Source organism: Lipomyces chichibuensis (assembly GCF_038497645.1).
Source record: "Lipomyces chichibuensis strain CBS 12929 unplaced genomic scaffold V1513scaffold_31, whole genome shotgun sequence".
Classification (NCBI taxonomy): Eukaryota; Fungi; Ascomycota; class Lipomycetes; order Lipomycetales; family Lipomycetaceae; genus Lipomyces; species Lipomyces chichibuensis.
The window spans coordinates 1-14,463 of NW_027117483.1; the positions used below are offsets into that span (position 1 = coordinate 1).

Below are 14,463 nucleotides of genomic sequence, written 5' to 3' on the forward strand. Positions count from 1 at the left end.
ACGGCCGCATAAAAGTAGGGACCGATCCAACGAATTTGTAGATCGACGACTTAATATTTGTGGCCGATGTCGACAGAAGACGCGTCATAACGCAAAGACTTGTTCTGAACCTATTGGTGAGGTCAGATTGTGAGTGGTGGGGGGGGTTATTGCTGAATCGGAATATGTTGGAGTTGCATTAATGACGCGTATTATTTAACTTTTCTGTTGGATCGATAGAGTATAATGCAAACTTAAAAATTGAGAGAAAAATTAGTTATAAGGTTTAGTGTAAAAATTATTTTATGGGTACGGCGGGTACGGCCGCAATGGCTATTTCTGATATTATGAAAAGTTTGGTGGCCATTTTTGATATTTGCCCAAATAAAAACGCCCCTGCAGGACTGCAGTGTTGTTGGGTTCTCCAAGCACGAGCTCAGTCCCGTAATCAATACTGTGTTTATCTCTATATTTATCATAAATTTTCTGGGCGGCATGGTTTTGCTTCTTTGCCTACCCTGTGGATTCTTGTTTGTGAATAACTGACAATTGCGGCACATCCGCAACGCCGTTGCAAGGCGTCCTATCCATAAACACGCGCTAGATATCTCCAGAAATGTGACAGTTTTGTGTAATGGCTGTGCTCCGCCATTTCCTATGCCGAGCCCGCCACGCTGCCTAGTGTCTTGCGCCATGCGGCTGAGTCGTCGTTTGCTCACAGCCATCGCTTCTTTTAGCGATGGCCCACCTTCAACTAACGAACCTGAGTCCTACCTAGCCTTAATTAAACGTGGCCGTTACAAGCTATTGATTATTTGGACGAGCTAAAGAAGACTCTTCAGTCTTCACATCTAAGACGAAATATCATATATTTTGATTCAGTAACAGTTCTTGTAAACTTCATACTTTTATTCTATAATGCAATCGATAGCAACGCAGACATAACGCCAATATACATCCGATAACTTTTATTCTAATACCCACTAGCGTGCAACTACTCAATCTTCCCAGTGGAAGTCCCTGAAGCATCATCCATAAAGGCACGCTTAATAAACCTCGCCTGCAGCCAAATTCTATACATCTTCAACTTCCGCTTGCGATTAACCAACAAACGTCTATCCGTACCCATCTTGTCAACAACGAATAAATTACCAAAGATCTTTCGCAGCTCATCCTCGGTGAAGAAATAAACGCGCGTGCCGTCGCCCCGCACATAAAAACTATCCTGCAGTAACCGACCACCTTTAAAGCGCAATTGTGCCATATCGTACCGGCCGTAATCCCTGAATAGAACCTCACCACCAGGTTTAAGCAGTCGATCAATATTTCTGATCGCGGCATCCCACTGCTCGGGCGCTAGTGCACTGAACACGAATATCAAGATAACAAAGTCCACAGAATGTTCCTCTAACCCAGCCGGTAAGCTGCTGCTCTCGTCCGCTAAATCCCACACGTCTGCCGCGATATGCGCCGGGTCAAATTCAGGCGACTCGCGCACGAGTTCAACTGCCCTGTGTGAGAAATCCACCCCGACAATCTTTAATTCCGCGTTCTTATTTGCAGCCAATATTGGGAATAGCGTGTTACCTGCACCGCAGCCAACTTCGAGGATCGTTTTTGGACCCGAGTCTTTTGCTGTCGCTTTTGCGTAGATTGACGGAAACTCGAGCTGTAGCCATTTCCTGTCTTTAAAAAAGTTGGATTTGTTGCTGCGGTAGAATAGGTCCCAATATCTGGAGGGATTTGACATATATAACTCTACACAAAGTCAGTGCATATGCAATTTCCAATATCTATTAAGGGCAACGAACTTTTGTCAAAATCATTCACAGGATTCTCTTTCTGCTTCTCAAGTTTCTCCTGCGCTAGAATCTCCTGCTCTTCATCCCACTCAACATGATCCCTATATAATTATCAGCACAAATCCTTCAGCGCACCGCTCCATTGTCCGCAAATTTACTACTCAGTACTCACCAGGCGTTAAAATCCCAAACAGCAGCCTCGTCTTCTAAATACCGCTGCCCAAACTGAAACGGGTCGTCTCGTTCGGTTCGTGGGATGTCCCATTTCGATTTATGCCCTCCCGAATTCAACACTGACTCTGTAGTTGTGACCGTCACCTCGACGGAAACTTCGCTAGAGTCGACCATTGCTTCGAGAGGAGGCGGTCTGCGGTTACTGGCGAAATGTGTGGGGGTTGATGCGGTTGGTCAGCTTGTAATGCTGGTTGTTCGCCATCCAGCTGGGAATCTCCAAACTTTTTTGTCCATGATATTTTCAAACGCGCCAATATTTTTTAATTTGGGGCACAATACTAACAATGTTTACAGCCACTTTGTTTGGCTTAGCGAGGTTATCGATTTATTGAATAGATTTTCTAGCGTTATCCTAAATTTTACAAGGAAACAATTCGGCTTAACAAGGCTATAATCTTACAGCGAATCGTTTTATCGTCGTCCTTGGAGACTGAAGTAAATATCGTCTGCAGTAGTAAAATATCAGCTAACTCCTCAATGTTTTCGGGTTAGGGTAATGCGGCCCTTTCTCTCTCACGCACACACACACTCAACCGGGAGAGTAATTGGCCCTCCATAATTTCTGTAGCTAGATCGAACAATGGCCCCGATACAATACGGACAGGACCTTCAACGACCGAATTCTGCGACCCATTGTTTCACCTTCATGCTTACTCCATGATCGCCAGTGAAAAATCACCACAAACCGAGGCGCCTTACCGAGAATGTGAGCGACTTGTCATCGGAAAACACAATTCGAGACCCTAAATTCTTCACCGCATTGAACCCTGAAGGAACCCTGTAGATGGGAATCAATGGGAACCAACAGGGTCCATATATTTAATGGCGAGTAGTCGATGACAAGTCACAACAATGCATGTTGCTTTCCTTCGTGTAGCTTGCATTATACGATTTACTATATAACTCTGCTCCATAATGATAATAAGCCAGGAAGCCTTAGACCTTATTAATAATCGTGACTCTAACACGTCAAAACTGCAGAAGATCACCGTGAGCGAAAGACAATTCGCATTTCAGAAGAAACTGTGATTACGAATTTACTGAGTAGACAATGTCATATATAAGAGCAGCCAGCCACAGCAGAACACCGACTGTGGTCGATCAAACTTTTCATTGACTTTAAGGTTGATTTGACTATTTACAAATTCCCGCATTGGGCTTAGTGCGAGGTACAAAAAGAGTTGGTGCGCCCCATTGTGGGGCGTCGGGTAATATTATTATTAGACTCATAAGCGTCTCTTTCTGTTTCAGCAGATGCCGCTTCCCAATTTCAATCAGTCTGCATAAAACCTCTGTTCCTCGAAGTCGTCTACTTTCTTGTCTCTCGTCATTCACGATAATTAGGATGTGGTATGTGTTTGTTTTATACTACGTGGCTTTCTTTGTGTTTACTTGTCCACAGTGGTATTTTTGGCTACGTCAATTATCTCGTCGAGAAAACACGAGGCCAGATCGTCGACACTCTCTTAACTGGTGTGTATTTTCACAAGATCTTGAAACATCAACTTTTTTATCTCACAATTGAGCTTTTAAGGTCTCGATCGACTAGAATACAGAGGTTATGACTCGTCCGGATTCGCTGTTGACGCCGACAAGTCCAACAAGAACTATGTGATCAAGCAAGTCGGTAAGGTCTCTGAGCTTAGAAAGCTCGTGAAAGAGGCGAATATGGACATGAGTAAGCGGTTCACCACGCACGTTGGCATTGCGCATAATCGATGGGCTACTCACGGTCAGCCGTCTCAGAACAACGCGCACCCTCACCGATCTGATCCGGCTGCAGAGTTCTTGGTCGTGCACAATGGCAATATCACCAATTACCGCGAATTGAAGTCGCTGCTGGAATCGAAGGGGTACGCATTCGAAACCGAGACCGATACCGAGTGCGTCGCGAAACTGGCGAAGTACGTCTACGATACGCACAAAGGTCGTCTCGATTTTACTGAATTGCTTAAGCTGGTCTTGGTCAGGATCGAGGGCTCGTATGGTATCCTGGTCAAGTCAATTCACTATCCCGGTGAAGTCATTGCCGCCCGTAACGGCTCGCCGCTGCTGGTCGGCATCAAGTCCGAGCGCAAGTTGAAGGTCGACTTCGTTGATGTCGAGTTCCCTGACATTAATGTCGAGGCAGCGTCAGATGATGTGGCTGGATTTAACCCCCGGTTAAGTCTCACAAGATCGAATAGTCTATTGGATGCTGGAAATTCGCTTATGGTTCCTGGTGGTCTACATAATGATCTTCGTCACTCGCAATCTCGTGCTTTTATCTCAGACGACGGCATGCCGATTCCAACTGAGTTCTTTCTCGCGTCAGATCTGGCTGCTGTCGCCGAACAGACGAAGAAAGTGATCTTCCTCGAGGACGATGATATCGCACATATTTATGACGGCGGTCTCCATATCCATCGTGTTCGCCGAGAGGAGGGCATGTCGTCAATCCGTTCGATCCAGACCATCGAGATGGAGCTACAGCAAATCCGAAAGGGCAACTTTGATCATTTCATGTTGAAGGAAATTTTCGAGCAACCTGAGTCTATCGTCAATACTATGCGCGGTCGTGTCAATTTTGAGAACAAGACTGTAAAGCTGGGTGGTCTGTCTAATTACATTAGCGCCATTCGGCGATCCCGACGAATTGTCATGATCGCGTGCGGTACCTCATATCATTCTTGCTTGGCGGTATGTGGTCTCCAATTTGCCAACGTCTGGGCATTGCGCTAATTTTGATAGACTCGGGATTTGTTTGAGGAACTGACTGACATTCCTATTTCTGTCGAAATTGCGTCTTATTTCCTTGATCGTCGACCACCGCTTTTCCGCGACGACACCTGTATATTCGTCTCTCAGTCGGGCGAGACGGCGGATACCATCCTCGCTCTCAAATACTGTATTGAGCGCGGTGCCATGTGTGTCGGCGTCGTCAATGGGGTCGGATCTGCTATTTCTCGACAGACGCTATGCGGCGTCCACATCAACGCCGGTCCCGAGATTGGTGTCGCATCGACAAAGGCGTACACGTCGCAATATATCACTCTTGTCATGATCGCGCTCTCGCTATCTGAGGATTTCTTGTCGAAGCAAGCCCGCCGGAATGAGATCATCGATGGCTTGGGCAAGATCTCAGCGCAACTGGAGGAAGTTCTGACATTAAATGACAAGATCCAGGCGGTTTCGGAGACTCTGGTGGAGAAGCCTAAAATGCTCATTCTCGGCCGTGGATACCAATACGCTACCGCTTTGGAAGGTGCTTTGAAGATTAAAGAGATTTCTTATATTCTCGCCGAAGGTATTTTGACTGGTGAGCTTAAGCACGGTCCACTTGCGTTAGTGGACGAGGATATCCCTATTATTATGATCGCGACTAAAGATAAGCTATTCGACAAGATTATCAACGGTATCGGCCAGGTAACTGCACGAAGCGGCAAACCTATTTTTATCGCCTCGCAGGATGGTCCTACGTTGGTTGAGGGCAATAAGAATGGGAACGGCGTGACTGAGAGCGAGACCGATCCCAAGAGTGCGGAGAAGTCGTATGTCAAGTTTGAAGTTCCGCAGACTGTAGACTGTCTGCAAGGATTGCTTAACGTTGTGATTTTGCAAATTTTTGGATATTGGATAGCGGTAAAGAAGGGATATAATCCTGATCACCCACGAAATCTTGCTAAGGCTGTTACGACAGAGTAATTTCGCTGTCTTGCAAAAATAAATTTTTGCTCAGGGGAGTTTTTTGAGTGGTAGGCAATATCTGGTCTGTGTTTTTCTTGTATTTTGTACACTTAGTGCGTTTTTGTAATCATGTTGTAGATAATAATTAATCTCGTGGTGATAATAGATCCCATTGCATTATTTGAGGTTCAGATGTTTTAGGATGTCGAGTATTGTAGGCGTGCTGTGAAGTGCAGGGGACGCAATTACCGATAAGCTAATAATCTTTATGCAGGGCTCGAGCTGTCATCCTGTCGTCATTGCCGCCGTTGGGTCATCGTCATCAACCACCCAGAGCTGTGAACCCTGTGGTGCCTAAATCTCCTGTATCTCCTTCAGTACGCACAACACCGAAATTTGACTGCTCAAGATACAATTGATTGAAGAAGATGGCAACACTAGCAATTGTTGGCGCAACAGGTCTAGTTGGCAGCAACTTCGTTGCTCTGTCCCGAACAGCAGAACTCCCCGGCATCTCCTCGGTCGTAGCCATCACCCGCCGCCCAGTCAAAGAGTCATTAACAGCAGGCGGCACCTACAAGGTCTCAAATGTGGTCACGACAGACATCCCAGGCTCCATCCCGCCTACCACTAAAATCCTGTTCACTGGCCTCGGCACTACGAAAGCGGCGGTCGGTGGATTCGACAACCAGTACAAAGTCGACCACGACCTGAACCTCGCGATCGCCAAAACTGCAAAGGCGGTCGGTGCGTCTACCTACGTCCTGGTCTCGGCCACGGGAGCGTCTGTGGACTCGCGATTTGCGTATAATAGAATGAAGGGCGAGCTCGATCGGGACGTTGAGGCGATCGGGTTTGAGCGGACGATTATTTTGCGTCCGGCGCTGATTCTCGGGAAGAGGGAGAACGATCGTTTTTTGGAGGGTGCTGCGCAAGGCGCGTTGAAGTTTTTGAAGAAGGTTCCGTTTGTTGGGAACGCGGCTAAGTCGTTTGGTGCAGATGCTGAAGACATTGCGAAGGCTGCGTTGAAGGCTATTCAGAAAGGTGGATCGGGCGTTGAGATTTATGGAAACGAAGCAATCTTAAACTTGGCCAAGGAGTATACTGATGAGATTGAAGCTAAGAGCAAGTAGATGTATTAAGCTTAAGGACAGGGGTTTTGGAAATGGTCTTGTAGTCTAGGCAATTCTTATTGTTGGATCTATTGTACTGTAAAATGTATAGTATTTGAATGTCGGTCACTTAAGTAGCTGCCTATTTGTGCGAACTACTGTATTTAGGCTCGTTCAGCATGATCCTCTGTCTTGCTCGTATATATCTGGGTTTGGAACATGACTGACGTCAGTTCTGATCGACTGTGCCGGCCACAGCAATTATTACCTCGATATGATAGGACTTTAAGCCGCACATTGTGTTACACTCGTACAACCACATGAATTCAAACTATGTTGCACTATCTTACGTGCCATATATGCTATTGGAACGAAGCTTTGTGGAAGTTAGGACGAATGCAATAGATGCAGACGTGACAGTAACGGACGAATATCACACATATTTCGCCCACTCTGTTACAGCATAATGACGGACATAAAGGGCATCTGGAAAGACGGGGCGAAGGTATTTCGGAAGTCAATAATGTGCACTAGCCAACGCCGATGTGGCCGGGGCGGGGGATCAGATAACAAGACGAAAGGAAAGGGAGCTTTAAGCTGCTTAGCATTGTGTACGTATCACTGTCCCCGGGGCGGCCATGACGTTGTTCGTTTTGTTCCCTTGTCATGACGTTATTACAGCGCGAGATGGATCCTGGCATCTCGGGAATTCAAATTTGCTTTTTCGCATTCTAACGTCATAACTGTCGCAAGCCTCTGAGTCACTCTGTATGATTGCCCAAACCCCAATAGCTTTGAAGTTCGCTACCAATTGGCTGGGAGATATTCTCAGGGGCGCCTGGCGGGCGACTAATAAGAATGATTTACTAGGGAACGTGCTAGCAATAATTCTGCGACTTGGCAGTGTCCGCATTGTCCAGCGAAATACCAGATTCGCTGGCCAAGCGATCATGGCGGAGTCTCGCGCATCTATTATCTGTAAAGGGCGACAAGCACCGTAGTCTTTCTTAGGAACAGTGAGTGATTGGTTAGGTCTTCAAGGTCGGCATTGCATCTCTCATCAGCTCTGGTGCGAGAGTGGCATAAATGGATGTGATGAGTGATGACACAACACGGTACAGTTACTGCGGCCGGGACAGGGTGTACGGCACAGTTGTTTAGCGAGAGAGTGGATACTATGATAATGCTGAGTTCTGCCGCTCGCCCGCGTTGCCTGCAGACTGGCCCAGTCCGCGTTCAGGCGCGGTACCGGTCGCCCACTGCGGGAGTGGAGTGCATCGCCGCTAACCAGCGTCTCTCCGTCTCAGTCCATCACATCCGTCGCCACTGCCTCTCTTTGATCAGTGAATACCTATTGATTAATCGGCATCCGCTGTTGTTAGCTTTTTCGATATTAGTCGCTCCAGCGTGAGGTAGCCGCGTCCGCCTGTTTTACGCATTTCTACCTAGCTGTGTCAGCCGGAGTATTACAAATCAAGCGATTCAATTTCCTCCCTCTTCGGACAACCGATTATTCAACAGTCACAATGACAAACACTTTCGGCAACGAATATTTTTCAGACGACACACAGCGCTTCCTTGCTGCTCTGTCGTCGTCCGACTTTCTTGGTGACTACTCTTCCCTCCAGAACGCTGCGGGTGAGCCGGTCCTCAATTCAGATGGCCCCTCTGCCGCATTGTCACCTTTCTCCTCCGTTGACTTTGGTGCCGAGAATTTGGCGCAAATGCCGGAATTGTTGGTGCAGAAGCCTTCACCATCTACTCTATTCGGGATGGGACGACCTGTCACTAATTCCAGCGACACCTCGCCAACTTCAACCCTCAATACCTCGCGACTGACCGGGACTCCGGAAACATCTATCAGTGCTGTACCGCTTTCGTCATCATCATCACGCGACAGCAGCCCCAATGTCCAATACGGTGATCAAAGACCTACAACATTTATAACCGAGCAGGAGAAGCGAAAGATTTTGGACGATGATTCGGACGATGAGCTTTCTGAGACCGAGTCCAAGAGACGAGACGCGAACACTGCCGAGCCTGAGGATGGCAAGAAAAAGCCTGGGCGAAAGTTGATGACTGCCGAGCCGTCGAGCGTAGGTGTTCCCTCTGTACTTGATTACACTATAATGTTAACGATGTTGGTAGAAGCGAAAGGCGCAAAACAGAGCTGCTCAGCGAGCATTCCGAGAGCGCAAGGAGAAGCACTTACGAGACTTGGAATCGAGGGTGGCCGAGCTCGAGAATGATGCTCACTCGATGACTACTGAAAATCAGTTCTTGAAGAAACAGGTTGATAGATTACAATCTGAGTTGAAGGAATACCGCAAACGGCAGTCGCTGTCTTCATCTGTCAAGACTTCACCTAACTCTGGCCACAACTACATTACTCCATTCACATTCGAGTTCCCTCTGTTTGGTGCGGATCCCAAGTTCTCCAAGCAGAGTCCGGTTTCTCAGCAAGGGCTTGGACAGGCCCATCCACGGTCAGCAGCCACCTCGCCGATGGCTAGCATCCCGTTTGGTCAGAGCATGTTCTCTGCCTATTCGCCAACCAGTACCATTACGTCGTCTTCAAGTCCACCAGGCCTAGCCGCTACTGGCGCGAGCACATCAGCGAAGCAGTCGCCAGCGTGCCCGATCCCCAAGAGTAGCTTGTATGGCAACGATGAGGACGATTTTTGTGCACAGCTGTCCATGGCATGTGGAACACGTGAAAATCCGATCCCCAAGGCCCACGCAAACGGTATCTTGAGCCCGCCTTCATTTGAGACTGACTTATTCTCGGAATACCGGGAACCTATTTTCAGCACGAACGACGAGGATTTCAACCTTCCTGAGCTCTCTCCTGACGGCGTGTTGGATAACCTTGGTAATTTGGATGATACCGTTTCCGGGTCCGGAGCTTCTAAGGATGACGACATGGTTGTTCCTGCTGACAACAAGCCACTTATGAGCTGCACGGCGCTATGGGATCGAATTTCCATGCACCCCAAGTTCGGTGATCTTGACATTGACGGGTTGTGCTCAGAATTACGGACAAAGGCTAAGTGCTCTGAGTCTGGCGTCGTTGTCACCGAGGCAGATCTCAACGCTGTTCTCGAGAAGATTGAGTCGAACCCATGAGCGTGCCGGTTTAAATTTTACATCGTGTTCGTTGCTTTGGATTATATGATGAACTAGTGGGGTTCAATCGTTGTGTGATTGTATTTGGGGCTTAAAAAAATTGGGATTTTATCTATAGTGCTGCTTGATATTTTCATAAGTTTCTTTCTCAGCTATCTAGGTTTGCATCATTTTGATATCTTGTTATGGATGTCGGCTGCGTTCTAAGGGATTTGTTTTGTCACTGTGTATTTGTACCTTATTGTGTATTGTGAAAATCTCTCTTTATTGGTATGGACTACATATAAGACAGGTTTTTCTGTAGCGTTTACCTTAATATAGTATATAATTTGCTGTCTCTTTAACACCTGGTTATAAATCGCAGCAGCGCGCACAGAGTCATTAGCTCGGTCAATCCTGGCATTGTTGCCTAGACAGCATATGCCGATGATGTCCTATCTGCGCTGCCTGTTGCCAGAAAGCTCAATGCAACGTGAAATCAAGGCAACAGCGGAGTGCCGTCATTAGCAGCTCATTCCTGACCGCAACCACAACAAAAATTCCGCAACAAGGCCTCATAGCCAAATCATGTCACCAAATCAACAAATATCTGATGGCACACGACTGGACCGGCAAAACATCTCAAGAGATAATGATATGTGGCCTGGCCCCCAATCTAGCCAAAACTTGGCAGCAACGAAAACCAAATGTCTAAACGAAGATTAGATATATCCGCAGCCACAGCCAACGTCGACCCGCACTATGCGCACTTAAAACAGGCCGAGACGAAACGCGATGCAACGCGATACAGTTTCGACACGGTTTGATCGGAACCATTATTTTGCGGCCGCCGTGTAGTGCATTGGATGCATGAGTAAAAGCTGTGTGAGGCTCGCTCAGCCAGCTTCATTGAGGATTTCGACTAGGGTTCCTAACTTAAGGTTCCTTGGTAGACGCTTGCCGCTGATGTAGATGATCTTGCCGGAGCGGCGATTGTGACGTTCGGTAGCTGGCGCCGGAAAGAGATCTATACAGATCATCGAACTTGCGAGGAGACCTGAGCTAGATTAAGAGCAGAGGCTAGAACGACACATTGTTGAAGAACGAAAGCTTGAGTACCGTATTATAGATTGTATATAATAACGTGAGAGTTTTTTTTTGGTCTTCCTAAATCAATTTTAATCTGATGTCCGTCAATGGCGGGGAAGTTGGGATATGGCATAAGTTCTTCTGTCAGCAAAACAGTACCTTTTTGAGACCCTAAGCTTCAGGGATCATTGGGTTAGGTCGGAAAGTTCGTCTGATCACACATATCACAACTTCTCTTAAACCAAGTCACAACCTTATAGTCCCAACCAAAAATATTTTTCAGATTTCTCGAGGGTAGTGAGTAAGCGCACATTCACCAGTTATACATCCACGCAAGGCACTGATTGCTATTTGCTAGATACGTATTATTCATAAATTCTTCTGAATAATGTCGGCCGAGGATGCACAAGATGGTGTTTCCAACGGGTTGTCGGACACGACGGGACAGATCACGATCACCTTGACAACACTGGATAAGGCTTTCGCTGTTCCTGAGTTGCCGTTATATGTTCCACTTTCTCTGAAGCGGTACGGATTATCTGAGGTTGTAAATCATTTGTTAGCTACAGGTATGGGACACTCTTTTGATAGGCATTTTTTTACAAAATTACAAAATGGAAATGGCGGATGTTTCGAAAGAATGACGAAGTTAATACCTCCACAGAAAGGCCAATTCCGTTCGACTTCTTAATTAACTCGGAATTACTCCGGACTTCACTACAAGAATATATCACACAGAAGGGGCTATCCTCAGAACAAACACTCGCACTCGAATACACACGGTCCATTCTACCGCCCACGTTCCTTGCATCCTACTCGCATCCAGACTGGGTGTCATCCGTGGATGTGATCGAGGTCGCCTCAAGTAATGCCAAAGCTACCCCAATTTTATCAGGCTGTTATGACGGCATCGTGCGAACATGGAATTTATCTGGTTCAGTAGTTTCAGAATTCGGCGGACATACGGGACCAGTCAAATCCGTACGTTGGTTAGACGAGAACAAAGTCGTGTCTGCCAGTATGGACCGATCGATTCGAATCTGGAAAGTCCCTGTCGCGGACAACGACGGAGACGAAGACGTAGCTGATGTTCTTGGTAGCAATGGGCCGCAAACGGTCGTTTCGGCGCGCACGTTCACTGGACACAAGTCTACAGTCGAGGATATAGCAGTTAACGCGGCCACTTCGCGCATGCTTTCCGCAGGCGCCGATAGTGCTGTTGGATTATGGACTACGAATTATAAAGAAGCCCCACCAGCCACTGTCTCAGTCTCGACGCGGGAAATGTCGGGCAAACGACGAAGGAAAACAGTGGTGCCGTCTCGCGGACCGATATCAATGATGGGATCACACACCGGACCTGTCACTGGCGTTATTTTTGACCCGAAGGACGGTACGGTAGGATATTCCGTCTCGCTGGATCACACAATCAAGACGTGGGATTTAGTTACTGGGGCGCTGGTTGATACTCGCACGACGTCGTTCCCGTTACTATCCATTACTGCGCTGCCGGAGTTGTCGCTCCTTTGCAGCGGTAGCTCAGCTAGACATGTCACTTTGCACGACCCACGGGCTGCTGCAGATGCTACAACGACGAAGACGTTGGTTGGACACACGAGCTTTGTAGTTAGTTTGTCGAGAAGTCCGGAGAGCGAGTACATGTTGGCTAGTGCTAGCCACGACGGAACGGTGCGAGTATGGGACGTCCGCGCGCAAAAGAGTATGTATGTCATTTCAAGAGAATCTAAAACGGCGGAAAGAGCAAAAGTATTTAGCGTTCATTGGAGTAAGGCTGTAGGAATCGTTAGTGGTGGCGAAGACAAGCGAGTGCAAATCAACCGGGGCACAGGACTAGAAGTGATAAATCAACAAAGCTACTGAGTAGCGGCCGGATGATTATTAAAGGAGTAATTGTTTGTATGATATTTAAGACGATTATGTACACAACAGAAAAGCATTTTTAAACTTCATACATTACTGGTTACATCTATGTACATTTAATCTGGCTTCCCGCTCAGTCAGAGCTAGAACTCTATCACTTGTCATCAAAATGTTTCGCAACACTGGGGTTGTGGGGTTACAATAGTTGACGATCCCGTGCTCGGAACGAGTGCGCAGAAACAGCATTCAATCGTGCCTCGACCTTGAGCCAATCAATAGAGTTCCACCAATTCTGAAAATAATCTGCCTTTCCACCAAATCCATAGTCATTAAGGTACATGTGCTGCCAAACGTTAATGCATAGGAGCGGCATCGGCTTACCCTCAATTGCGTCCTCTCGGTCAAATAAATTTCGCTGACGCTGGGCAACATTACTCAGTCTAGATCTGGAAAACGGGCTATTGAAATCAAAGTCCTGAGCGTGTTCAACGCCATAGGGTGTGCCAGCATTATATGTCGCGGAGACGTATAGCTTCTTTTTGGGGCTCTGCAAAAGCCAAACGAAGCCATTGCCGCACATAGCTTCCGCGATACCGGACATGTGCGCCTTGAGTTCTTCGATGTTTGTGAAACTTTCTTCGATAGCATTGAAGACAGCGGGCAGTGGCTCTGTAGTTTCTAGGGGAGCATCTACGCCCCGCTGCAATTCGGTTAGTATGTACGGAACAAGAGCATATCAAGAGCGACTCACCAACGAGTCAAAGAAAAAGTGATTATTGTGGGTAAGAGATGCGAAGTTGAACAAGGCTGCTTGATCAGCGTGTAATGCGGTAGCAACAACAATCTTAAATGGCGTCATACTAGAGAATCTCGTGTCTAAATGGCTGTCAGCATGTTTCTTCCGGATTGACCAATGCTTCAGCGAAAGCCTCATCGCATATAATATACCTTGAGTTCTCTTTGTGAGCTCCTTCGCCAAGTACTGTTGATAATCAACCCACGTCAGCTTGAATGTCTCCTTGGTCATTAATGGTGGGATGCCATTCGCTAAGTAGTAGTCCTGATTCTCTAATTTTGGCGCCGAGTAAAGATTCCGCGAGCTGCTCTTCATAACCGATTGAACTACTGGCGTGACCCGTGGACGACGTGAAGCCGGAATTGATAATGAAGTCGACAGCACAGACTTGGAAACCGTCGTGGAAGAAATTGAACGGCTAGATGCGCCAGCGGACTGTCGTCCAATAGCTCGAGATTTGCTGGCAATGCCGGAAAGTAAATATACGCACTGGCGTTTCGTCATTATGCAGTTGTATGGGCCGACCAATTATTTATTTCGTATCCCAATCGTACAATGCCGACTTGTCTTTATTTACGCTTCCATTCGTTAGCGACCTTGAGCACTTAATACTCCCACCACTAACTTTCCAACATCACACTATCGTCCCCAGAGTGTATTCAATTCCAAATTCACTTACAAATTTGAAATTCAATCGAACTTCCCTCTGTCGTCAATGTCAATCAAAATTAATCCCTGTGTTGTTTCGAGATGGAGCACTGTGTCAATTTTTCATGAAGATTTTGATTTTCCCGAGGAC

General features: G+C 47.0%; 6 protein-coding genes across 6 annotated transcripts; 4 read left to right on the forward strand and 2 right to left on the reverse strand.

Moving 5' to 3' along the window:
• Nucleotides 1-838: 838 nt before the first annotated feature.
• V1513DRAFT_181145 (S-adenosyl-L-methionine-dependent methyltransferase) lies at nt 839-2,248 on the reverse strand. The gene is made up of 3 exons (XM_066894284.1): nt 1,954-2,248; nt 1,791-1,882; nt 839-1,737 (listed from the first exon to the last, which is right to left on the reverse strand). Exons 1-3 carry the CDS (start codon nt 2,127-2,129, stop codon nt 974-976), a joined length of 1,032 nt encoding a protein of 343 aa, XP_066752029.1. The 5' UTR covers nt 2,130-2,248; the 3' UTR covers nt 839-973.
• A 1,112-nt stretch (nt 2,249-3,360) lies between these two features.
• Nucleotides 3,361-5,699, forward strand: V1513DRAFT_426703 (uncharacterized protein; the record flags this gene model as incomplete). The annotated part of the gene is made up of 4 exons (XM_066896182.1): nt 3,361-3,365; nt 3,418-3,488; nt 3,550-4,694; nt 4,746-5,699. The coding sequence occupies 4 exons, from the start codon at nt 3,361-3,363 to the stop codon at nt 5,697-5,699; spliced, it is 2,175 nt and encodes a 724-aa protein (XP_066752030.1).
• A 175-nt stretch (nt 5,700-5,874) lies between these two features.
• Nucleotides 5,875-7,037, forward strand: V1513DRAFT_181131 (uncharacterized protein). The gene is made up of 2 exons (XM_066894283.1): nt 5,875-5,895; nt 5,956-7,037. The coding sequence occupies exon 2, from the start codon at nt 6,110-6,112 to the stop codon at nt 6,812-6,814; it is 705 nt and encodes a 234-aa protein (XP_066752031.1). The 5' UTR covers nt 5,875-5,895; nt 5,956-6,109; the 3' UTR covers nt 6,815-7,037.
• Nucleotides 7,038-8,039: 1,002 nt separating this feature from the next.
• V1513DRAFT_403306 (transcription factor PAP1-domain-containing protein) lies at nt 8,040-10,257 on the forward strand. The gene is made up of 2 exons (XM_066895551.1): nt 8,040-8,889; nt 8,942-10,257. The coding sequence occupies exons 1-2, from the start codon at nt 8,320-8,322 to the stop codon at nt 9,917-9,919; spliced, it is 1,548 nt and encodes a 515-aa protein (XP_066752032.1). The 5' UTR covers nt 8,040-8,319; the 3' UTR covers nt 9,920-10,257.
• A 1,029-nt stretch (nt 10,258-11,286) lies between these two features.
• On the forward strand, nt 11,287-12,999 carry V1513DRAFT_403309 (WD40-repeat-containing domain protein). The gene is made up of 2 exons (XM_066895552.1): nt 11,287-11,556; nt 11,652-12,999. Exons 1-2 carry the CDS (start codon nt 11,376-11,378, stop codon nt 12,866-12,868), a joined length of 1,398 nt encoding a protein of 465 aa, XP_066752033.1. The 5' UTR covers nt 11,287-11,375; the 3' UTR covers nt 12,869-12,999.
• A 65-nt stretch (nt 13,000-13,064) lies between these two features.
• V1513DRAFT_382918 (mitochondrial 37S ribosomal protein mS42) lies at nt 13,065-13,979 on the reverse strand (the record flags this gene model as incomplete). Its single annotated transcript, XM_066895126.1, has 3 exons — nt 13,065-13,568; nt 13,620-13,744; nt 13,817-13,979. The coding sequence occupies 3 exons, from the start codon at nt 13,977-13,979 to the stop codon at nt 13,065-13,067; spliced, it is 792 nt and encodes a 263-aa protein (XP_066752034.1).
• Nucleotides 13,980-14,463: the final 484 nt, after the last annotated feature.

Excerpts from the sequence above, each read along its gene's own strand:
- V1513DRAFT_181145 (XM_066894284.1), bottom strand. The coding sequence starts at position 2,129 with ATGGTCGACTCTAGCGAAGTTTCCGTCGAGGTGACGGTCACAACTACA. Across the intron at positions 1,883-1,953 it reads GTTTGGGATTTTAACGCCTG|GGATCATGTTGAGTGGGATG; the intron begins GTGAGTACTGAG and ends ATAATTATATAG. Across the intron at positions 1,738-1,790 it reads TGTGAATGATTTTGACAAAA|AGTTATATATGTCAAATCCC; the intron begins GTTCGTTGCCCT and ends GACTTTGTGTAG.
- V1513DRAFT_181131 (XM_066894283.1), top strand. The coding sequence starts at position 6,110 with ATGGCAACACTAGCAATTGTTGGCGCAACAGGTCTAGTTGGCAGCAAC.
- V1513DRAFT_403306 (XM_066895551.1), top strand. The coding sequence starts at position 8,320 with ATGACAAACACTTTCGGCAACGAATATTTTTCAGACGACACACAGCGC. Across the intron at positions 8,890-8,941 it reads TGACTGCCGAGCCGTCGAGC|AAGCGAAAGGCGCAAAACAG; the intron begins GTAGGTGTTCCC and ends CGATGTTGGTAG.
- V1513DRAFT_403309 (XM_066895552.1), top strand. The coding sequence starts at position 11,376 with ATGTCGGCCGAGGATGCACAAGATGGTGTTTCCAACGGGTTGTCGGAC. Across the intron at positions 11,557-11,651 it reads AAATCATTTGTTAGCTACAG|AAAGGCCAATTCCGTTCGAC; the intron begins GTATGGGACACT and ends ATACCTCCACAG.